Source organism: Tuber melanosporum (genome assembly GCF_000151645.1).
Source record: "Tuber melanosporum whole genome shotgun sequence assembly, scaffold_6, strain Mel28".
In the NCBI taxonomy this organism is placed as follows: Eukaryota; Fungi; Ascomycota; class Pezizomycetes; order Pezizales; family Tuberaceae; genus Tuber; species Tuber melanosporum.
Window position 1 is genome coordinate 93,658 of NW_003299106.1, and position 24,241 is coordinate 117,898.

The 24,241-nt window shown below is 46.5% G+C and overlaps 1 protein-coding gene across 1 annotated transcript; it reads right to left on the reverse strand.

Moving 5' to 3' along the window:
* Positions 1-5,269: 5,269 nt before the first annotated feature.
* GSTUM_00009607001 (uncharacterized protein) lies at positions 5,270-6,724 on the reverse strand (the record flags this gene model as incomplete). Its single annotated transcript, XM_002840809.1, has 4 exons — positions 5,270-5,656; positions 5,718-5,806; positions 5,869-6,364; positions 6,422-6,724. The coding sequence occupies 4 exons, from the start codon at positions 6,722-6,724 to the stop codon at positions 5,270-5,272; spliced, it is 1,275 nt and encodes a 424-aa protein (XP_002840855.1).
* Between the last annotated feature and the right edge of the window lie 17,517 nt (positions 6,725-24,241).

Consider the following 24,241-nt stretch of genomic DNA (forward strand, 5'->3'; position numbering starts at 1 on the left):
TTAGTACACTCAAGTTTAGACAATGCATCATCCCCCATACTACAGCGTCTGTCAGATAAAGTAATTTTTGCCCCACTAAATACTCTTTCAGGTTCTGCAGACATGGCCGGAATGCTTAAGATTTCAATAGCCATATGAGATAGATCCCTCATTCCAAGTACAGTGGTCATCTTAGACCAATAGTCAATCAGAGGCATGTCGATATCTTGAGATGTAGGTTCCAGGAGATACTGAGCGAGCTTGTCCAGGCCTTCTGACTCCATCAATAGCTGGCGCCTACGCCGAAAGCTGGTTTGAAAAGAATTGCCAGATTTTCAAGAAGTCCGATTGTGACAATCAATTTTATCTTCTCGCGATATTCCAGTAGTCACTATTGCTGCTGCTAGATATTTCCCTTTATAGGTATATGTCCACATATCATTTAAGGTATTCTTGACACGATTAATTGCATCTTGCCGTCCATCCCACTGGATATCAAAATATTCCAGCTTCATTCCTGGGTTTAGTGCGACTGCTACCACATACACAGGACAAACCTCAATCTTGCGATAATATCTCTGCAGAATTCGTAACCCATTTGAAATCATCGTGGTAATGTGTCGTGTCCGGTATTGGTGTGAATTTCTCGCATTTTCCAGTACCTCCATTAGCTCATCCATAACTGACAAGATACTCGCTATGCAGCCATTACTGTATTTAATCTGTAACCTCTTGCTCCATTCTGCAAATGGTTCCAATATCTCCATAATTTGAGCCAAGGTCATCCAGTCATTATCAGATAGATTATCATTAATGAGGGCTCCTTCATTTGTTGCTCTTTCACCATTCCTATTTGCGCTGATTGCCATTGCAATGAAGCTTGTAATTGCAGTATTGATACACAAAGCACGCTTCAGGGACTCATAGTCACTAGACCATCTTGTAAGATTTCCCAGGATAGGTAAAACAATTGCTTCCTCTGGATCGGTTTATTGAAGAACAGCTGTGAATTGGTCTAAACGTTGTGGGGTGCGTCGAATGTACTTTATAATATTTCGTAGTTTACTGATTGGACCCTTTTGTCGCCACTCCTTCAGCTGTGCAAGCTCATCCTCTGCAGAAAGATTGCTATCATCTCCTTCACTATTCATTGATGTTCTATCCTTACCCCATAGAAATCCTTTCATGACCAGGTTAATCACATGGCCAAAGCACCGGAGTCTATCTTCCACCGGATCGATAGGAGTAATATCTTCCCTCTTCATGGACCCTGCAATCTCTTGTAATGCAGTATTGTTGTTTCGTGCATTATCCAGATTAAACTTGCCAATCTTTCTCTCAACTCCATATCTCTTAACTGTCTGCCAAAAGTAAGATGCCTGATTCTGGCCATTGTGGTGACTAATAAACCGATGTAGATCCAATAGTACTGCATGCAACTTATAGTCTTGATCTACCCAATGACCAACAATTGCCATATATGAACGCTGATTTGTACTACTCCAAAGATTAAAGCTGAAGTGGATTCGACAAATAGTACTCTGCAGTGACTTCTTTACTATACTGAACATTGTTCCAGGGAAGTCATCTAACCAGCGGCACAGGGTATGACCAGACTTGGGAATCACAGGTATTATTGCTTTCAGATTTGGTTGACAGGAGCCCAGATAGGCTAAGAGCATACGAAATTCCGGATGATTGCAGACTGAGAATGGCACACTGGCTGCTGTGATCCAGTGAATCAGCATACTGCGGAATACATCCGCATTAAATTCAATCTTTGGTTTTGTATTTCCAAAGGCAGCCTTGATAGATTGTTGCTGCTTTTGTGCAATAGGGATTAGTTGACCTTCGGGGTCAATTTGATAGTACCGCTGGAGGTGATCGATAGCATTTCTAGTCGAGGATACTGCAAATGTAGTCGGAGTTGAGCGGTTTGTACAGCGGTTGCACTGCCATCGAGGCTTTCCATTCACCATAATTGTTTCTCCATTTTCTTTTTCATAGATATGACTTTTCCGAACTTTAGACTTGAGTTGTAGGAAGGAATTCATCAATGGTGGGTTTTCAGTTATACTGACTACTCCACCCAAGCTGCCTTCAAGTTCGTCTGGACCTGCATTAACTTCTTCTAAATATTTAGTTTATTATTTACAAAAGTAGATGCCTTGATAGCTTGGAAATCAAACAGGTTCTAGAGGACTTGGATGGATAATTGTAATTCAATAGAGAACATACTTGAAGGAAAGCAGCTACCAGTAGTAAGGTCACTGCGGCCAACATTGGAGATGGAATCTTCTGGTTGAGGATCTTGAAAGTCATCATCAGAGAGGGAGGAGAAGCTGAAATCATTGTCTCCTGTATTCTCCAGGTCATTTGTGTCTTCTAATGTTGACATTTCATTTATGAGGTTTGCTGGTCGCAAGGTAGATATTGCTGAAGGCCAAGGAAGATAGAAATCTCCTGGATCTACAACTGGTGCCTTTCTTGGATTTAAGTTGCTCATGGTACGGCTTGAGAGACTCAGAACATGAGGAGCTTGTAAAGGATGAAAATGTATGGTTGCTTGGGTGAGAAGGCCTGAGTATGTAAAGAATAGTGGAGGAGACTGATGGTACTGAATTGAAAGTTTTGAAGGAGAAGTTGGGGAAAGAGAAAAAGAAAAAAGGGGGGAGGGGCTGGGGGGGTGGGGGTAGCAGCCCAGCAAAAAAATAAAAAATAAAAAAAAGGTAAAAAGTCCATGGCAAGCACTGACCACTAGCTACAAGCGACCTTTCCCTATTCACTCTCCTAATCCTTGCTAGCTGAATGCCCTCTGCTAGCAAAAAGTACAAAACTTAAGGGCTGTACCTTTGTATGTCACCCCCAAAAAAGCCTCGAGTTTGACTAGTGGAGCTGAGGAAAATGTAAAGTGATCTTTCAGTAAGAACAAAATGGCTTTATGTTATTTGCAAACATCTGAAAGTAAATCCCCTCAATGTTCCAATTGTCATGGCTTTTGACTCATCTTGGTTGTAAATAAAAGAGCTAGAAAACTAAAATAAAAGAAACAACACACCAACAATAAAATGTTGGAAGAAGTATTCATCATTGCCTGTGACACTTATTCTCACTTCTGAGCAAACCCCTTTTAACCACTAGGAATTGAGTTGTCTTCCAAAATATTGAAGTAAGGTACTTGTTTGTTTTATTGGTCCATGCCAAAGGAGCTAGGCAAGTGACAAGAGACGCAAACGCTGCAACAAAAAATGGCTATGTTTTGTTAAAAGAGGTGCCTACAGATACACCTGTGAGTAGAGAGTATCATGTTCACACAGATCAAAATTCAGGACCAGCGTACCGAGCCCGGACCATAAAATCAAAAAAGATCCATCAACCAATTGGTAGTCCAATCCAGGCGGTGCCAGGTGCATGAGAGGCAAGAATGGTGTTAGCGGTTATATCATAAAATCCCCAATATCTCTGCTGTGCCAACTTTGATCCCAGACCTGGCTTTTGTTTTTATAATATCTGGATGATAGCAGAGACCCCCAAGATTGGTTCCACAGGTAGTAAAAGTGGAAGGTATGTGAACCCTTTTTTCACGTAGCCAAAGCCGAGCAGAGTACCAGTCCCCCAGGGTTCCCTGTACAAAATCCACCACCTAAACCAGCACCCGAAAGGGCCAAAATTGGCATAAGTTATACTTTATATTGGAAGCATTACGAATAAAGTTAAAACTTAGGGCACGGGGAGTATAAGAGGGAAAACTTCTGCGCCAAAAATAGGGATACTCTCGAGTCAAACGCAAGGGTTAACTTGAGTCCTCTGCTCGGGAACCAGTCTTGGGGCACCCGCTAGAGGCAGCGTGGAAAGTAGTGTAGGATAAGATACGTAAGAAATCCTTGGAGCGAACAGTTGATAAAAACTGTGCTGAGGGGAGAAGAGTGTCGTGTCAGCAATGGCACTAGCATAATATGCGCCGCCGGGGCTACCATATCAGGAAAATCTACGGAAGCGATGGTGCTCTTAACTGAGTTTACCAAACAGGTTTCTAGCTTCACAGAATGTCACTCGGGACCCAGCCCCCCTAACCCAACCCCTGCAGGCCCAAGGGGATTAATTCAAGTGCGCTTGGTTGAGATAGGTAAGAGATAAAATTGCCCACAGAGTTTCAGTAGCTAACAAAAGAATAACTCCGGGAAGCGCGATATCCATACATAGTGCAGTTGTAGGTGGCTGGCCGAAACTAAAATTCGATCCGGGAGCCCGCGGCCGTCACCGGACGCGAATGGTATTATGAGGGAAATTTTCCGAGGATAAACTTAAACGACTAAGTTACTGTTTAACAAAGACCGCTCGTTGGGGGGTGTAGGGATCCCAAGTGTTTTTAGCGGTGGAAATGGAGGAGGGGTACAAGTTGAAATATAGTAAATGTTATGCCGTGGTTATTTACTAAATGCAAAAAAGCTATGCTCCGCCAAAAACTACGTGTTTCTTAATTCCAGAAATTTATTGTAGGCTTTGCTGTGCTGTTTCTCTGAGTACTCCTGTATCCCGGGATAGCGTGTGGCCGGGCGCTCCTCATACAAGGGACCGGCATAAACCAGTAACACAAGTCAGATTTTGAGTTCTAATATATTATCACAGGTTCTGGAAGAAACTCTAGATTAGTACACGCGATCATCATGTAGTGGAAGAATATTCTATGCCACGGGCTGTGCAGCCCCCCATTCGATTCTTCCCTGCTTGCAAATACCCCGATTGCGAGTAGTGAGTTGTGACTCACTCCTGTTGCATACATACGGGAAGTAGGTACTCATGGCTAAGGAGAGGCTCGCCTCAGCCGATTCGAATAGTACCCCTTTGCAGTGTGGACTGCTGCAACAAGGTCACTTGTATGAGGGATATGATAGTATCACCGTTCTCTGAATAAATAATTTAGGGCAACTATGGTTTACGTTAAAGCCAGTGACTAGAAGAGTGATTGGAACTGCCCAATTCTACGTAGTTAAGCATCAAGGGTTTGAATGTTCCACGTGGGAACTAGGTTGTATGGAGGTCGCTGTACTTTTGAGTAAATTCCCTGAGAAAGGTAGTAAGCAGCTGGGCGAGGTGAATGCTACCTCCCGGCAGTATACTACACTATATGGACTTTCACATTCGGTACTATCTTGAGCGTAGGAGCAAATGACAGGAAGTCCGGATCAAGATTTATATGGTTTTAGGAACAAAATTCATGAGAGGAAAAAATGTCCACCCCACTACCTCAACCGGAATCCACCTTTTCCACCTTTCCTCTGTTCGTGAGTTACGTGCATCCGCCATTGTTAGCTAGAAGATTTGGTGAACAGCACTTTTGAGAGCTGCCCTGGGCACAGAGTTTGCCCTTGATAACCCCTAGAACACTTTGCTTGACAAGCTCCCTCTTATCCGATCTCGGCGTTCGTGATGTAGCTGTTAAGCATTTTCTATACAGTATCAAACCAGAAATATGTGGGGCCGCCATACTAGTCCCACTGAATGTGGTGGTTGCTGTTTCATTCGCGATCCAGGTTGACAACACTTCAACTCCAGGAGCGTGAATATCCACACAACATCCATAATTGCTGAAAGGGCCTAATTCATCATTGATATCGGATGCTGCCACTGTGATTGCATCTGGCGCCGAAGCGGGACTAAAGTTGCACGCATTTTCCTACAGGAATGTCAATTTGAGAAGCGAAACAAAGAAGCTTTGCGGGTTTCTGGAGACATACACCCGCGTTGCCAGCTGATACCACAACTGTCAGGCCTCCCGCAACCGCTTTTTGTACCGCATTGTTGGTGGCAGCATTGAAACCACCACCTAGCCAAGCGTTAATAGATCACAATTCTGTCGCTATCTTCCTAGAAGGGAGCCGAACTTACCAAGTGACAAGTTTATAACAGATAGGGGGACCTTTCCGGCCTCGTATGCGTGTTTATATGCATAGTCAATCCCGGCAATGACTCCAGCCCAGCTTCCGGAACAAAAACCATGATGGGTGCCTTCCAAAACCTTGACGGAAAAAACAATGGCATGCTTGGCGACACCATAAGTCTTTCCTATAATTGTGCCGGCGACGTGAGTGCCGTGACCGCATTTATCTTCCGGACTCCAGGATGATTCTGCCTTCCACAGATGGGTTGCTCTGCGGCCAAAGTCTTTGTGCTTGGTGAATACGCCTGAGTCTATGACATATGCGGTGGGTGGACCGGTGCGGCTGTTGCAGTATGGGGAGGTGTCATTATACACATACACCCCTTTGCTACCCCCAGGGCGGAAAGATATTCTACCCAGGCCCCACAAACCCGGCATGGGCAATGTTTGGTTAACACATGTTCTATCGGCGTTGACGACACCGTCCTGCTCGACAAGGGCCACCTAGAAAGGAGTTTTAGGTCAACTATCTTCACATTAACAGCGGAGCCGTTGACTCACTTCCGGCCTTGCGCGTATCTGTTGAACCGTGCTATCGTCGAACTTCCCGCTATATCCCACGAACCCGGCAAAGTTGTACTTTCGTTCTGCCCCGGCAAAACCGGTGACCTCTTGGGTGACTGAACTTAGCCAGGAGAGGTGTTCATCAAGGTTTTGGGAGCTAGGTTCCCCCTTGAGCTGCACAATCCAGGCGTTGGGAATTTTCTCATCTACAAAACGCTGCGCAAGACCGTCTAATGGGGCTGCAGTGATCCTAGTAATAAAAGGTACAAGTGTTGCGACGAGGGAGAAGAGGTGTCTCATGATCTAAGCTTAGAATAATTTATGGTAGTAGAGGACGGGAACGCTAGAAAGATGGCTGTTTCAAAGGGCTTGCAGAGATGTGTCGGAAGAGGTGAGGTTGATGTGTGACCGTGGTATCGTTCTCTAGGAAAAAGAGTTGGAAGGAACCCAGCTATATATACATGAAAAAATATATGTCAATAACCACCCAGTATTCCCTTGAGCCCAACCTAGTCTCACTCAACAACATGACTTGAGCGTGTGTAGCCATATCTCGAAATACATCCAGCAGTGCTTATCTGGCCTTTCTATCCCGAGGAAGGTCTCGTTTGCATGATTGTCTCTGAGGATATCTCTCTCGCGGTGTTTTTCGGTAAATTCTCGGATGTGTGCACTGGGGTTTGTTATCGTAGCCATTTGGAAGTAATGATCGTGTTGTTGAACGCATGCTAGTGTTCGCTTTCTGGTGTTGCAATAAAAACCAAAAGAGTGCTCTAAATTTAAGGTGTGCACGTCTGGGGTGTGCATATGTCCGGCTTAGCTGGCATGCAGGTCTTAAAAGAGGAAAAGAGAACAAAATAAAAAAAATAGGATTAAAGTTTGATGTCTGCACGGAATCTGAGGGATGTTAAGGATATGATATAAACATTCTCCCATGACCAATTCTGGCAACAAGTATAGTACCTTCAAAGAGGTTGTGTTGGAGCCTAGAGAAATATTTTTTTGACGAACGATCGACCCATTTACCTATGTCTACGTATGAAAGAGTAGAACCATCCTAGCCTATTGATGGCGGGGGAAAGTCTAGACGAGCAGGATGTACTCCTACCGGGTGTCATTCTCCTTAGCCCGAGGAGATGCTTTATCACTATGGATGGCAAGGTTTATATCGTCCAACGGGAGAGGTGTCTACTTAGTACCTGCTGCTTGCTTAAGGCTAACTGCCTGAGCACTAAGGTTCTGACTAGTTTAAAAAACTTCAACGGCCGGCTACGGAGGCACCGAGCCGTTGAGTTTGAGGCTCTGGCCATCACGAATAACCCCCGTGAAATTTTTTACTAAACCCCCCCGGCTCGGGCAATTGGATGTACGGCACGCAACGAATATTCCCTTCAAGTATAGCTTGTGAGTTGCAGAGAGCTAAGTAGGCTCTTGGGATGGATTAAAAAAAATTTCCAAGCAGGAGGTGTATAAGTTACCTACTATCTACAGTAATTTTTAAAAGCCAATAGACTCCGACTAATTTGAAGAGAGGATAGATCACTCTCCGGAGGGTTTTTTCTCACGAAAGATCCTTCTTGAATAATATCTCATGATCACTCGCAGCGGCCATGTTAGGGGCCGGTACTACAATCCGTACTAGCAAAATGTCATGTTTATACTTAGCCCTCAGTCTGCATCAGAGATCTAGATATATCGGTGGATATGAGAGTTGACGGGAGCAAGCCTGAACTTTAATACCGAGTTTGGGGTACGAGCTTGCCCACGGGTCTTACTGGGACAGATGGCCTGATAAACAGCTGGCTTCCTTGTACTGTACTACTGCCCAGACGTTCACAAGGACATAAGCCATCAACTATTGAAAGGCTATACCCAGCGGCGAGAATTCGCAAAACCCGTTATCGGATTGTCAACTACCACACTATCCCTACGCCTTTAGCCGTCCTAACGACGGCTTCCCAGCTCTCCACGTACCATGTCGGCGGTAGTCTCCCGCCAGGGTGAACTGTCCAGCTGTTCGAATATTTCCCAGCTTAGGAACCCATCCGAGAAAACCAAAGGTTCGCGACAGAATGTATGCCTAGTTCAAGGGTATTATACAACAGTGCCGGCACTTCGCGAAAGGCCAAGAGTAAAGCCAGACTAGGCAATGATGTCCGATCTGAGTACAGGCTTTGTGCAACGGTGTACGGTCGTGCTTCTGCCCTGTGCCTCTCGATCTTGTCATATGCGGGGAACTTTACTACTCGCTTGGGTGACCAAGAGTGCTTCCACCCCTGATTGGCCAAACATTAACCGACTAGCGCTACCGTAACTTTAAGCTATTTGCGACATGGAGTTAAAAATGGGCGAAGCACGTTTTATACCTAGAGTTCAGGTTGCACAAGATATCACTCGCTTATTCCTCCGCTGCCAGGGAGTGCCAATTGCTAGAGTGGGAAGACACTCCATACCACCGCCTTACACGTGTCAACGGAATCCCGCTTCATGAGTAAATTCCACCGTCGAACCACGCCTATATAGCACCTCGTAAAACCATTTTTTTGATTTTATCCTTTGTTCCCCCTTCGGCTGAGAAAGGCTTGATTCCTCCTGGGTATTTAATCTACAGCTCAAGTTCGCAAAATTTGAAAGCATCTTCCCAAGACCAGAAGAATATATAGGTGCGATACCTCCCACAATTATCGGCAACAATGCGCTTCAAGCTTTCAGCTACCATTGTGGTCATTTCCCTTCTAACCGTAGGTGGGAGCGCATGAACGCATGAGCACATACTACCATACCCCTTTCTCAGTACACAAGCCCATGGTCAAGCAAACAAATCCCCACATAAGGCCTAGTTTCTGTATAACCGCGGCACAACAGAAGGTGGGGCCGTCCTAAGCCTTCACTGGTAAAGCCAACCTGCAGCTTCTCGACAGGCATCCGCTAGCGCACTAACGGTTATCTCCATTGCATTTTCGGCCTTTGCATTAAGATACCGAAACTTGGTGGGTTGGTCGCAGTTGGGCTTCCGTGGCCACCTGGGCCCCCACCACCCTCCGATGACATTATGGCTGATTACAAGGGCTTAGCGGAGAAACGCATCAAGGGGCGGGTAGATTAGAGGCGAGTAAAGGCCGATGTGGTGGGTAATGAAAATTTGTTCGAGGTTGCAGCGAAAGAGTTCGGGGTTATCGGCCGTAAGGTGGGGGGCTTCGGGTGATATTCTTCGGGGTGCCTAACCAGGGTAGGAATGGCCATATTGCATTCTAGGTTATTTCAATAGGAGCGGTCGGTTGAAAGGGGATGCGGGCTAGAGACAGCATTTTACTGAATTATCGTACTATCATACTTGTGCCAGTATAGATAAAGGATTGGCACCCACGAGGATAGATAAAGTTTGGCAACGTGCTCTCTGTTAGTTGATCAAGTGCATGGTTGTATCATAAACCCCGTGAATCCCTTCCACAACGCCAGAAACATTAACCTAAGCCGCCCTGACCTCAGCCCGGCGTTATGAGATGCCGATGGGGAAACTAGAACGCAGGAATGGAAAAAGCGAAGATGAGGAGATAATAGTTTAGATACTTGGAACTTAGCATCCTGGCTGCTTATCCTTTCTATCTACAGGAAAACTAAGTGCCTTTATATAGAAAATTCAGACTCCTCCCAACTCAGTGCTCAGGCCACTGCAGCGAGCAGAAATGACAAACGCTGTTCGCTCTTACGGTAATGCCTCTGCAGAGTCCTCCTGATATCTTCAGAGTTCCGGCACCTTCGATCATACCGAGCACCTATAATTCTGCTGCCTTGACTCGAAAAATTCCCGACATTGCATAGTGTGCATGCAAGGTATATTCATTTCCCTCGCCCGATGAGTAATCCGTGACTAGAAGAGAAGAGTAAACTGACAAAGGAGTGACAAATAGAAAAATAAGTAAGAAAAGAATTCTTCCACACACGGAGAGACGAGGACACACAGAATTATCGCCGGTGATTTCGAACACCCGGTACCAACGGCGGGCCCCTCGGCATGTTGATGTCAATTAGGTGAGGACACGGTTCTACATCACGAAACCCTCCAAAAATTGATCAAATCCCCCCCATAACCTAATTAGGGAATTTATGAGTCAGTCATTGGTTGGGCGCCACACTTGTCGTATCGAAGATAAAAAATTGACTTCTCCCCCGAAATCCTAACTTGGGGACATTTTGTGGGGAGGGGGGCTGAGGCGTAAAAGTAAGAACCCATTGAACCTCTCAACTTATCATGCTTTGCACGACTCCAGGAACCCACGTTCCCTTCCAACGGAAAGCGCACCAGTCTGACACACCAGCGGTCCCCTTTCGAGCCTAGGCGAAATTAATTTTCCTCCCCCCCTTGGGGCTAGTTATCGCCTCTGCTCTCGTTTTGATCTAATTCCTTTTATTGTATTTTCTCCATCATGCCCACTTGTTTTGGATAGGGCACAATGTAATACAAGTCCAAACCGTTGACAGTGGACCCTAGGGAAATCCTAGAAGTAGGTGGTGTGATATAGTGGGTAGCGCAAACAGATAGAAATAATAACTATCATCTTATGAAGGGAAAGCAGAAAGTGAAAAGGACAGAGATGGGAATTAGTTAAGCACTTGTCCCTCCGGGAGGTAGATGTAGGGTTATCAGTACTAGCAGATATCATGCACTACTGTAAAAACTCTGAAATTATAGAATAAAAAAATCAATACTTTGTGTACCATCCCTTTGCATCTAAAACAGCAGCCACTCTCCTAGGCATAGATTCCCACAGCCTTTCCAAAAAAATTCCCCTCTATATCATGAGTCCAAACCTCATTAAGAGCTTCTGCTAAATGTCTTCTAACAGTTTCTGGACCACCCTTAGTCTTATGAATGTCAGGAAAGCGCTGGTGTAGCTTTTCCTTTACCCTCTTCCAACAGTGCTCAATAGGATTGAGATCAGGGGAATTGGGTGGCCATTCCATAACTTGTAGATTGTTTTCCTCAAACCAAGCCATAGTATCCTTTGCAGTATGTATCTTTGCACCATCCTGCTGAAATATACAGAACATATCCGACAACCCGTCACTTTACTCAGGCTTCCTCGCGCCTGGGTAAACTTCTCCTTCGAGCTTTTGAAATTTGGCCCATAGCAAGGGGGTGGAGGCATCAGTATCACTGCGTTCTCGGTTGGAGGTAGAGGGTAAACATACCTCACATCGGCGGTCTGTTAAGCCGTTCTGGGGATTCAATGCCGCATCTTCTGCTGCAAAATATGTCTCCGTAGAGAGTTAGTTGCCCCAATGGATTTCCGGAGTTTGATATGGACGCCTTGAAGGGGATTATTAGCCCAGTAGCCGCAATCGTATGGAAAGTATACAAGCGAGTGATTTTGGGTGATTAATTGTGCCCCCCCCCCCGGACTACCATCGTTATGTAGCGGTCTACAGTGCATTCTCGGCTGTTTGCTTTTCTATAGCAATCCTGCGCACTCCTTCCTCCCCTATGCTTCTTTCTCCGCAGCCCAAACACTAACATCTCGTTCAGCCAACTCGCCGGACTTTCCATGTGGAAAATAGGTTCTCGGGAGGAGGTGACCTTGACCTAGACTCACTCGCCCAAAAACTAGCTGCCCTACTGCACGAACAGAGAACGGAGGTGCAGAATTTGCACTTGTTGGTTATCCAGATCCTTTGCCAGACCTCCTTCAATCCGGGAGGTGAGGTCACGGGGCATGTGGGTCCGGAAGAGGGGTGTACAGTAAAGTTTATGGATATTGAATCTGTTTAGGGTGGTGTAAGTTTTAATCTGGGGAGCGGATTTGTTGCACCCTAGGGGCAGAGGACCATGTGGAGTGTTCCCGCATGGGTGGAGGTGTCAGTAATTACCAGGATAGTTGTTTGAAGGTCTAAGAGGACGAAAAAGGTGTTGGGAGGAAGGTGGCAGTGCTTTAGGGAGCCGGGCAGAGGATCATTAACGTTCGCCAGGCTCCGGCCGGCATGAACACAAATACCCTCCGAATCCTGTTCTTGTGGGTAAGCTCGTCCACCCCCCACGTACCCGCTACTCGAAGAACAAGATAATACCTATTATGATAAAACTAACAATCCAGGCACCAGCCAAACTACCCCCTACTCCTCTCGAGCCTATTGATTTTCCAGCCAGTCTTGGAGAACCGCCCCAGCGACATTGGTGACCTGGGAGAATTGGATACGCTTTTTGCGCCGTTGATTTCGGTGACCTCGTTCGTGGAGAGGGAGGAGTTTGTATTCGTATTGTAGCTATTGTTTGGGAGTAGGCCAAGGTCCGGAACAGGCGACGCAAAACTCTTAGAAGCAGAGCTCACTGACCCATTTTAGGAGCACATAATTGATTTGGAGTGAGACTGGCGGCAGAAAGATAAAAGTACACTTCATGATACCTAGCATTGGCAGCTGCGGTGGAGGCGCATGTGACTTCTCCTTAACAATTACAGGTATAGTTAAGCGAATGCCCACATTAGAAGTAATTAGGGGGGTTCCAGCTGCTTGTTTCTCGAGCTCTCCCATCCTGTTCTGCCAATAGTCATCAAAATGGCACTTTGGGGCACAAGGGTTGCGGTGCTGGTGCTTATATCATACTCAAGCATCGACTTGTTGGAGAGTGGTTTTATAAGTTGATCCCCGTCCAAAGTAGTGAAAAGCCTCTTAATGGTACCAGAGAGTTTGCCAATCCATGTGAGCTGTAGAAGGCTCTGATAAACAACCTCGAACAATATTAGCACTCGCTCGATAAGGGGGAAAAAAAGTAACTCCTGGAGGGGTCGAACGATGAAAATTAACCCAAAATCGTTCGAAGATGTCCATGTCAGACCGATGGAATCATTCTTCTACCACTTGCTATGGCTTCCAGACAGACACACTTCTCGATCAGGACATCGCTAATAAATCCATTGGCCATTCCTGGGCCTAGCAAAGAATTATTTTTTTTGAGCAGAAGAGGACACTGGAGGTGGTTATTACCTTGAAGGAGTCCAGTGCAGACTGTGCACATCGGCTGTTTTAAGTAATGCTCCGCAGCCACTACCCCCTCCCCTACCATGCGCTTGAATGGTACACCTTGGCAGGGTTGGGCTGGAGGTATGAGATGCTAACCAGCATTCTAGCTTATGTGGAGAATAGAACATAACTTATTGATAAAAATTGGTGGTGTTGCTTCGTTGCTTTGCACTAGATATTTCCGAAATTCTGTATCTGGTGTTCAGATTACTAATCACGCCCCCAAGAACTCGTATAAGTGAGACAGTATTCTACGCAATCCTGCAAACCTTGTTCAACCCACCACCCAACAAGGAGAAATCAAACTGTTCGCCGCAAGTGCACAGAACCGACAAGGTAAGCCCGTTTAAGGTCATCTTATCAACTGAAGACTGACCTTCTAAATTCAGCCAAGGTGAACACTATCCCACAATGCTCAGCCTTGCCACTAAGCGAGTACTCAATTCCGTGGGCATATGCCGCTACCCCAAACAAGCCCCCCATGTATCTAGGACAATGAGCACCATTCTGGTAAGCTTGAAGTTTTCTTAGCTCTAGAATTCCTCTAATCAAACAACATTCAGCGCGAGAACCGATCCACTAATATTAAGAATAAGACTCCCTATTCAAAGCTTACCATGGAGGATGCCGAGAAGAGACTGGGCTTTAGGATCAAGCAATTTGAACGTCACGGCATTTCCGTCTGCCAGATGTTGGCAGAAATCAAGCTTGAGATAGAAGGTCTCAAGAAGGATCAGGTCCGGCAAACCAAGGGAAATGTTTACAACAATATTATCGAATTTGTTGGATGTGAAGGATACCCACCGAGTCAGACAACGATTTTAAAGAAGCCAATATCAACGACTTGGTTTTTACTATACTCGCACCTATTGTCACGGCTTTCAGGGATGAGACACAACGCGACATTTACTTACTTAGAAAGAAACAGATTGCTGCTGTAGACGGGAAGACTGGTGCATATCAGGAATTCGTTCTGGTCGACATCATCGGGTCGGAGAACTAGAAGTTTGTCTTTGTGGTGGAGGCAAAAAAGTCCTCTCTTGGAGAGTCGAAGCGGCAGTGCCTATTGTCAATGAAAGATATGGGAGACCGCAATGGTAGAGGCATGGTGTATGGTTTCATTACGACTGGGGAACAGTGGCAAATGCTCTGATATGACAACACAGGTTTTACTCAGGCAACCAAATTTTTTGTGATGTCTGAAAATATGCGGCAGGAGAAGGAGAGATGGATGAAAGAGTCCTCAATTGTTGTGGATTGTGTTCACAAAGCACTCAGAAGTGGAGGATTTGTGGTTGCATGATTGGAGGTGAGTATCCACTGGAGTTTTCCCCACGAGAATTTGTTTGTGGTAGCTGATTATTATTCAGGGAATACTGCTATTTCCAATGGAAGACCAATTAAGCGGAGCGGAAGAATTGTAGTCTTAAGATATAATTAGCCACCAATTGATTCTTCTTTTCCCATTGAATACGTGCGGACCCCCTGAACGAAGTGAAGGAGGCGGTATAGCAGCCAAGCAGTCTGGTAAAAGCCTCGCCAACTGGCTGGGCTAGTTGGGTGGAAAACGAGCCAAGAAAAATCCATCTCCAATAGCGGTAAAAAAATTGGAAAATCTCAGACCTTTACTAGGAGATGCAACTCCAATGTTTTTTTTATCCAAGGTTTTGCCTTAAGGGGCTAGTGTCTGACTTCTCATGTTCCTATTAAGGCTTAAGGTGGGAGTACTCTTAATTCCCTGACGTTTGTGAACACAGCTGCTATTGCATATGGGCAGAGGGTTACTCGGAGCCCCAAGATTTTGGTCATTTGTCATGTAGTTTCGTGGCGTAGTTGCTTTCTTCACCACACAACTGCCCAACTGTTGATCAAGCCCCCCCCTAAACCCGAATAGGGAATTGATCAGTCAGACATTTGTTGAACACCACATTTGGGCTTGAAAAATAATACTCGTAGACTTCTCTCCACTACTGTCACCCCAACCAAGGTACATCTCGTGGAGGTTGAGCCACATAAATAGGAACCCCCCCCACCTCTCAAATTATCATGCTTTCGTGTGGATTGCCATGGGCCACTGGATACTCGAGTAGAGTGCGGGGGGTGTGGCACCTCACAACCTTAATTCTGCACATGACTTTCTTTGGTCATTGGGAGACTGTTGACCGCCTTACTAAGTTGCCCTGAGATATCCTCTTTACTTACGTACGCACTCAAATTGGCCAGACTCCAGGTAGTATGAATTGTAGTGGGAACGCGGGTCCTTCAACATCAACAGTTTTGACCTAATACTCGACACAATCATAGCGGATGACAAGGCCCAAGTCCTATAGTGGCTGTCACTACCCGAGCCTCAGAAACGACATCAACATTTAAGGGTGAGCCGACTTGAAGGGTGTGAAACAATGGATATTTCGTACAAGTGAATTTCGGAGATGGGATACAGGAGATGAATCCTTTCACTGTGCATTACTTTATTATGGTGATCCAGGTGTGGGGAAGTCTCATATTCGGTAACTCAGGAAATCGCTGGGGAAAGTTCACATCGCCAACCGCAGACAACCTTACCTCTCAAGCAATCGGTCATTTTTATAGCAGCGGACAAAATACCGCAGTTACAGTGCTCTGTTGTGACTAGCTCGACAGAAAGGAACAGACTCCATGGAATAGGCTCGGAGCCATGCTCAGGCACTTGGTAGGGGGAGGGAACGTCCTGGGAGACATACGCAAAGCTTTCGAAGAAGCACAATGGCATTTAGGAGGGGTAAGCCCGCGAGTTACAGAACTCCTCGAATTGCTCAAGACGGCAATAGGGCGGCGGCCTCGGGCGGATATCATTGGTGGCTTAGATCAACCACTCACGGCCTAGTGGACCGGGCTTCTTAGCTCTCTGCATGCTATCGTGCGGGAGTTGTCAAATGCCATGCTGCCCTGACCGGAAGACCTTTCATCTACAGTGAGGTTGAGAAGTAATTCCCTGGAACGGATACTATTACCTTAGTTTGTCCGGGAAGTGAGGGCACCAGAGAATTCCTGAAGGTGAAGTTAGATGGGGACGAAGAGCCCGATGCCGTGGACGAGCGTCTGAGAGTAGATATGATGGAAACCACCCCGAAAAAAATAGCCGAGATGTGTGTCTGGGTGCCTAGTTTTCCGCTCTCAAATAGGAGTCAATTTACTCACGAATAATTTCGTATAGATTTCTCCCCGTCTCCCCCAGCATCAAGGCAACTCCCACGGATATAACCATTCACCGGAGGGAGGAAAAGCTTAAACAAATTTCTTGGTCAGGAGATAGGGGACCTATACACTGCTACCATAGCGAGAATCAGCGAACAGAAGCCGGGCAGATCGCAGCTGAGAATGGGGCCATCATGGGCGCGGCGCATTCAGAGCGTCCATTGCGACCGGGGGGGCTACGTCATGCCTTAGTTAGGGGTTGAAATAGGATCTCAAGATTTGAATAGTCGAAATGTCCCTTTGATATAATACAAAGTATGTTAGACTATAGGCTTAGGCCAGTCACCACCTATTTATCATCTTCCACAGCCTATCTTATCCATTTTGCCCTAAAGGAGTGTATCCTAGCCAATCCCATACCCTTCCCGAGCCCCAATTCAGTGATTGCGGAGGTTTGCTTAACCTATCTCAACGTTTCTGCGCATCAGAGACCTTTCGCCCACCCTTGCCTCACCTCCGCCAACACACTTTCCTGAATGCGCTCCTCTTTACTACGGAGCACATACTTGCAAAGAAACTTGCCAAAATGTATTCTCACTCGCGCTAAAGCTGCACTTTACACCAATAGTAGGAAAAGATTTTCCAACCCACACCAAGTTCCGTAGTGTCCTTAGTAAAAGTTTTAGTGTATAATTAGCTGCAAGTTAAGCACAGTTCATGTTCTGACGGTCGTAGCAAAACCTCCCCAATTTATTACGGCCGATTGTCAATTTGCTGAGGCCGGTAAACTGCGATGTCCAACCACATCCCGTGAATTTTAAGTTGAGATACCATCACTTGCAGAATGAATAATAAATGTATTCTCTTTTGCCATTGATATACAATACTCAATTGACAGCAGGGTCATGTCCCTGCTGTCGAACTTCTGCTTCCACTACAATACGAAGTCGTTCGATGCTTAGCGGAAGCTGTTTCCGGACTCAGCCCATTTGGAGTTCTACCGTCAAAAAGCTCATCAAACGTGATCCATGGATCGGGCAGAGGTTGGGTAGGAGGGGGAAAGATTGGCTACAAGATGAGGAGGTTGGTTGGTAGGATATAGGAACGATAAAGGAAGATAAGATAGGGAAGGGAGGAGCATACATATGAGGACATAATCGGTACGTGGCCAGCCACATATCGAGAGAAGATTAAGGTGGCCTTGATCCGGCTGCGCACATCTGGTGCATACATTTTGAACAAGATAACGATCCTGACGGCCCCCGCACTCCCTTCCTGCCACAATTCGTGGTCGCGCAGTAATTCCGCCTGCGACTCGGTCCATCCGGACTCAAGCACCACATTTGGGAACGCCCGCCTTATCCCATTAATACAGGGGATGTAGGCAAGATCTAGTGTTTTTGAAGAGCCCGCGAATGTACCAAGAAAGCGATCTTGAACTATCCAATTATCAATATAGGCTAGGGAGTTTCATGGAGCAATGGACATACTAATAAGGGCATCCGTTAATGCCCCGATGGCTCTCGGGGTAAGGAGACGGTATAGTTCTTGGACATAAGTCACGGTCAGCCAGGTCAAGTGTCACTGAAAACACACCAAAATCAGCTAAATTTAACCCCAACTAAATACTCACTAATTCAAGAACCCCAATTCTAATTATTACCAAAATATAGCTGTAGGTAGCCAGTAATTTGGGGACTAGATTCATGTCTCTCCAGCTGCCATTCATTGGAATTGGCCACTCCACAAGAGAGAGGCCCAAGGCCTCTAAACACTTGCGCCAAGCCCCGAAAACCGCATGGGGACCCACCGAAAAAGCACCTGCCCCGAAAACCCCCATCCTCATAGCCTAACCAACAATGCAAGACACATATAATCCACTGAAATTGAGGTATTGTGAAGTCCATTTCAGCGCCTGTTGCCCGAAGCTAATATAAAATCAATTGAAGCTGAGATTCCGTTGTTGCATTGTTGCAAAAACGGCCACTCCCGGTGTGAAAAGGGCAAGTGACGATCACTTTTGTCATGGTATTTGTAGTATGATATATCCACAAGTCGTTTTTCCTTTCTTATCCAAATAACCGCACTTTCATGAAGGGCGGTTGGCATCACCACCCTAAGTCAGCCGTCAGGGGCCGAAAAGTGGATTCTAGTAATACTTAGCATTTCCTTTATCGTACTGGGAATATACTCACCTCCAACTAAGGGTATCAGTGTTTCTTTTGGATTTAGAAGGTTGTCGCGGACTTCGGAGGACACCGTTGGATCAAGTTCTGTGAACACAAGAAACTCACAGTTACGAGTTTCAAGGGCCCCCTTGATTGCTCTGAGAATTCATGTATCATAGCCATGGTAACATAGTGTCACTCTGGAGGTTGAACCAATGGGTTATAGACAGAGCTTGCGCAGTTTATGAAGATTTCTCTACGGTACACGTAGGCAGGTTGCGGTCGCTGCAATAGTTCTCCAATAACCCTAACCATTAGTAGGTGTGGGACGTAGTAAGGTGGCCAATGGGAGGATATCCCACTCCTTCCATCAGACACCAGCACACGAGAAATGAGAGTGGAATTAACCGAGTTATATCTACTAGCGAGAGTGCTCCGCAAGGTCCAGTATGTCGCTCTTTTTCTTAGTACGGACCGACGCTAGGCACTGGGCCTTTGCCCAGGACGGACACCCTCCTCGAGAAAGCTTGCTGGGCGAGTGATATTTGGTGATTGTCTGCGCCGGATTGTATAGTATCGTACCCGCATAAAATCGCAGCGGGGGCTATGTCGGTTCGGGGCTATTCCGGGAACGCAGATACTCAGGGGAGTTATACTTCAGAACTCGGTACAGAATCGAATACCCGGGGTGACGTCAAATGTTAATTCTTGTTCCTACACACACTGTGCATGTCTCTTCCCGACATTGCGGACGAACCGACATAGCCCCCGCCACAATTCCACCCCTTGGGTGTTCAGAAACAGTCAAATTCGTCACTAGGTACGCTAACCCTGTCCCGAAGCTATTTGAACTTTGCGATTTTCAAACCCACCAAGAGCACTGAGTCATTTGAGCTGTGGGAGGGTTGAAGGCCCGATTTTCTAGCCAAGTTCAGCTAACATCGCCAAACCCGGCCTTAGCGTGACTGCCTCTGACCGCCCAAGGGATAGTGGTCACCGAACATGCAAAAACAGATATAGCATTCCTTTTCCACCGAATTCACCACCCAATTTCACCACCCATTCTATCTGTCAACCGCCACAACTCATTTGCTCCACTTAAGCAGCAGGAAGGATGGCACCCCCCTTCTTAACATGCCAAATCTCCATACTCTCAACATCGGAGACATTAACAACCCACTCCATATTCCCACCCTCCTCCTTCAAAAACTTGTGGTGAGACTCGACACTTTCCCACCCGATCACCGCCATGAACATGTCCGGATCCTCGACCCCCCATCCGCACGCGTGACCGCGATAACCGCTGGCCAACACCAATGTTTCCTTGTAGTTGTTGAAACCAGATACCCACTCGTCTTTGTCGATGCCCGGGGCGATGCTCAGTTTACACCATTCCGTGACCGGAGCCTCGAAGACTTCGGTTGGCTCATGCGGTGTGAGAGCTGCGTGGAAGAAGGACGGTGCACCGGAAGTCATACCAATGACTTTTTCTTTGAAGGTTGGGTAGGTGGATTGCTTGAGGAAGTCCTGCTGCGCCGAGTGCGAGGTCCAGTCTAGGGGAGTGTAAGCCATTACTCCCGTTGTTGCCGCCACCGACTGAAGATAGAGGGGGTGAGATAGGTGATAGTACTTAGAGCCCAAAGTAGATTCCCCCCATCCTCAACCTGCCATCCCCAATTCCCGCCAGTGCACCCAACACATTTGGCAATATCGCGAACCCAATTTTCAGAACCAATTGCCTTCTCCGCATCCTTCACAGGGAAGGTAATGAATTCAGTGACGGGAGTAACGCGAGACATCCTATTTTTTTTTTTCTTGCAACACTAGTATCCTGAAGAATGGAACAGTCCCAATCAACTGGCAACGAGGCAGGCTTTATAAAGTGTAAGAACTGCCTGGGGTTTTCCAGGCAAGGAACGCGGAGTCGGGCTCTTTCTGTTGGGGTAAAAGTTATACTCGATGTCTCGATGTCGGAAGCCCTGATTCCGACAATAACCAACTGGAATTACTCGGGGATTTTTACAGGGTAGCCGGGGTTTTACACTCGTGAGGTTCAGCTGGTTGCTCACAAGATGTAACCCTAACCCTCGCCAGAGTATAGCTTAATACAATTACTATACCGTACTAAGGCGGAAGGAAGTTATGATACCAGGATGAGTGACCATCGTTCGGTTAAAGACGAGGAGCCTCGAAGGTAGCGAGTCTAAACGCCTGGCAAGGCAAGGAGCCTCGAGGGTTTCTCCGCTAATCATGTTAACCATAAAAAAAGGTGGACAAAACTAAGGTTGTGTCATGGTCAGCAATTCAGAAAAGAAGCTGTAAGAAAGTGAGTGACTGTTGATGAAAAAGGGAAACTATTGAAACCAGCGAGGCACAATAGAGATATTTGAGCACTTCGGGCCCGGATGTCCTTGGACCCGAACCAGTGGCATGAAGCTAGCACTATTTCTGGAGTATCATGTCATAATAATCAGGTCCCATTCGGCTCTCTACGCCCTGCGATCATACCTTTCATTTTGGAACCAAAAATCACACCGTATACTATATTATCATATCAATAATACCACAATATCATAACATTCTAGATCCTGGCAGATAACCTCGAGTGCAATTTCAAAATCCTTGAAGATCACGGGGCGAATCCTCTACGAGGCGGGGGCCCTCGCCGTTTGCTCCTAACTCTTTGCGAATGTCCTCGTGCCGAACGTTACTGCCAGCTAGTGATGTGAGTTAACCGGTCCTAGAGGAGCTTCTTCATAATACTTTTATATTATGGTTTGTAACAGAACACAAGGGAAGGGTGCAAGAAGTGTAGGTTGGGTAGTGGTAAGGCCACCCTGTTGGCTATTGCGGGGTCAAGGAATAGGATACTCTTAATGATGTTGGATACACTCTTGCTGTGATTATTATGCTTCGGCTTTAACGCCTTTAAGGCGAAAAGGTTTGCAGGCATCTTATAGAACATGATACTATCTATATATGCCGAGGCCCTGATTCCAATAGCTCAGGGCTTCTGAACATCACTAGACCTGATACCTCAATTGCAGCGTAAGCACATGGATGTCATCCTAATGCCGGCTCAACTACCCGAACTTTTATGAAAATCTGCGGCTATACAGACCTAATTCAAGGAATCCGATAGGGATATCGCCAAATAATCGGGGTTACAAAAGCGCTGAAAGAAGCAAGGCATTGACGCCCAAGCCAGGTCATGGTTATCATCCAGCCCTGGAGTCAATCGTGGGTTCGGGGAGTGAAGGATTCCGCAGATCTCGAGTTCCATGTGCAGGGTATCCGCTGGCTAGCTTGTTTTCGGCACTGTAGTCGGTCCACGGGGGCCTTCGGTGGTGAGTTATCGTGGAAGAGGTATATCGTTGAAAGAATACGCTAAATGTAGTCAGAATTTCCTTGGAATTTCTAGCTCCGATGTCAATCCCCCACTGTGTTTGATAAACAGCTCACAAGGGCAATATCGCGTCTTTCCTATGATTCTTTAGCCCTCTCATCCGATATTCAGTGAGATCTATTAACATACATAAACTCGGAGGGTCAGACGCCCCTACCGTAGTGAAGATGCGTACGGTGATTGATTTGTCACTCTCCCAAGCGGGGATATATACCCAACGAGAGCCTAAGATGTTACCACTGTCACCTTTTCGTAGAGGTCGGATTATGAACGAGGTCAGCCGAGCAAACCAGAAGGCAAGAAGACTCTAAAATCGCTACGCTTTAATGCAAATAGTGAGAGGTAGTTTGACAGATCCTCCCTGGGACGAATCCAGCTTTTAGGAAAGATACAATGGCAGCGCATCAAGTGCCGAGAGAGATGCCAGAACACCCCGCACTAAACTTTACCATGCAGAGTTGCAGTCAACAAAGGTCTAGATCGCATTTCGGCGGTAAGAAATGGTAGGTTAAAAGTTTCCCCACATCTTCAACGTGAGGGGCATCTAGTGAGATAGCACAGAGCAAGGGTGTCGGTTGCTGCGATGCCGATCTCCCGTGATTTTTGGCACTGACGGCGAGAGACATGGGTGGAACAGGATTTGCGGGCATCGTATTATCAGCCCTCGACGCCGCCAAAACAGGATCCGATCTCTCAATAAGACAAAGGGGTTTGTTTCGTTGCTGTGCGGTGGCTGGCACCCGGGGCTGATGTATCAAAGCCTAGAGGGTAAACAAGACAGAAGAAGCAAGCCATTGAATAGATCCCAAATTCAATTAACTCTTGCATAATGCTTCCATAGAAAGCGAGCCCCAGCTTGCGGAATCCTTGGAACCTAGGTTTTTTTTACACAAGACCGTACAGCCCATGAACGACAAGCATAATAAAATAAAGGTCGGCCATTCACCAAAGAGAAATAGCGGAATACGGTAATTGCTTGCCTACGGTACTAAGACGGATCCTTAACTACACCGAGACTGGGCTAGTGTATCTACCAAAGCGTGATGATGACCGATAGTTTGTTCGCGCGGCAAAGTTGAAGCCGTGCACTCCGTACTCGTAGACTACAAGAATTAGAGGTGCGAAGGAGACCTAGGTGGTTTTAACATAATTTAATGTGATACAAGTACTCGTACTGTACCGGTAAGTTAATGACAAGCTTCTCTTCGGCTATTTTCCTGACCCCGCTTTTCACCTTCCTGTTTGGGAAGGTGGTGGTGGTAGTCAACACCACGCTCTACCACCTCACGATCATCTCTCCTGTGCTGAATGTTGGAAGCTTCATAAGCCTGGACACCAAACCTCATCATGAGGCTAAACGAAATTTTCACCCCCTCTGGTGTTGGACTTTGGGTCCCTCTGCCAGATTGTGGTTCCTGTCCTCCCCCTTCCTCCATGGTGGCCACCTCGGCTAAGCTGTGTGAGGTTGTGACTATTCCTCTGCCCCTCAGAGTTCTTTTACTCGGTCGGGTTTACTACTTTACCAATGTCTGGGTTACTCAGCAATGCGTGGTTGTTATTGCACTGCCTCTGGTCATGCCCCCATCTGACCAGCCATAAGCGATCACTCCACTGGGGGCCGGCACGTCCAGGTCAGTTGCCTTCATCACATGAAGCAAATGCATCATGGTTCTCCCCTATGTTCCTAGCTGCTAGCCAAGGCTGGACCGGCTGAAAAATGGGGAATGTGGTTTATCAAGGTGGTTTCCTTTGTTGGGTTTCTTTTGTGTTTCCTTTCTCAAGAGAATATGGTGTGGGTTTTCTTGTTGGCTCCTGCCGGTCCTGTTTTGTGCTTTTTTTGTTTTGTGCAGAAGGAGCTTTCATGGGGGCAAATGTGCAGTTGGTCCCATACCAGAGGGACTTGGGCTGGCTTGTTTTCCCCTAGGCCTGTGGAGGAGGTTTTTGACCAGCATGTCTAAGGACTAAATCGGAGGTGTGGGGCAGTTATTGCAGAGGTGCCTTTGTATCTAGGATCCATGCTTTAGCCGGACTGTGCTCTTATAATGGAGG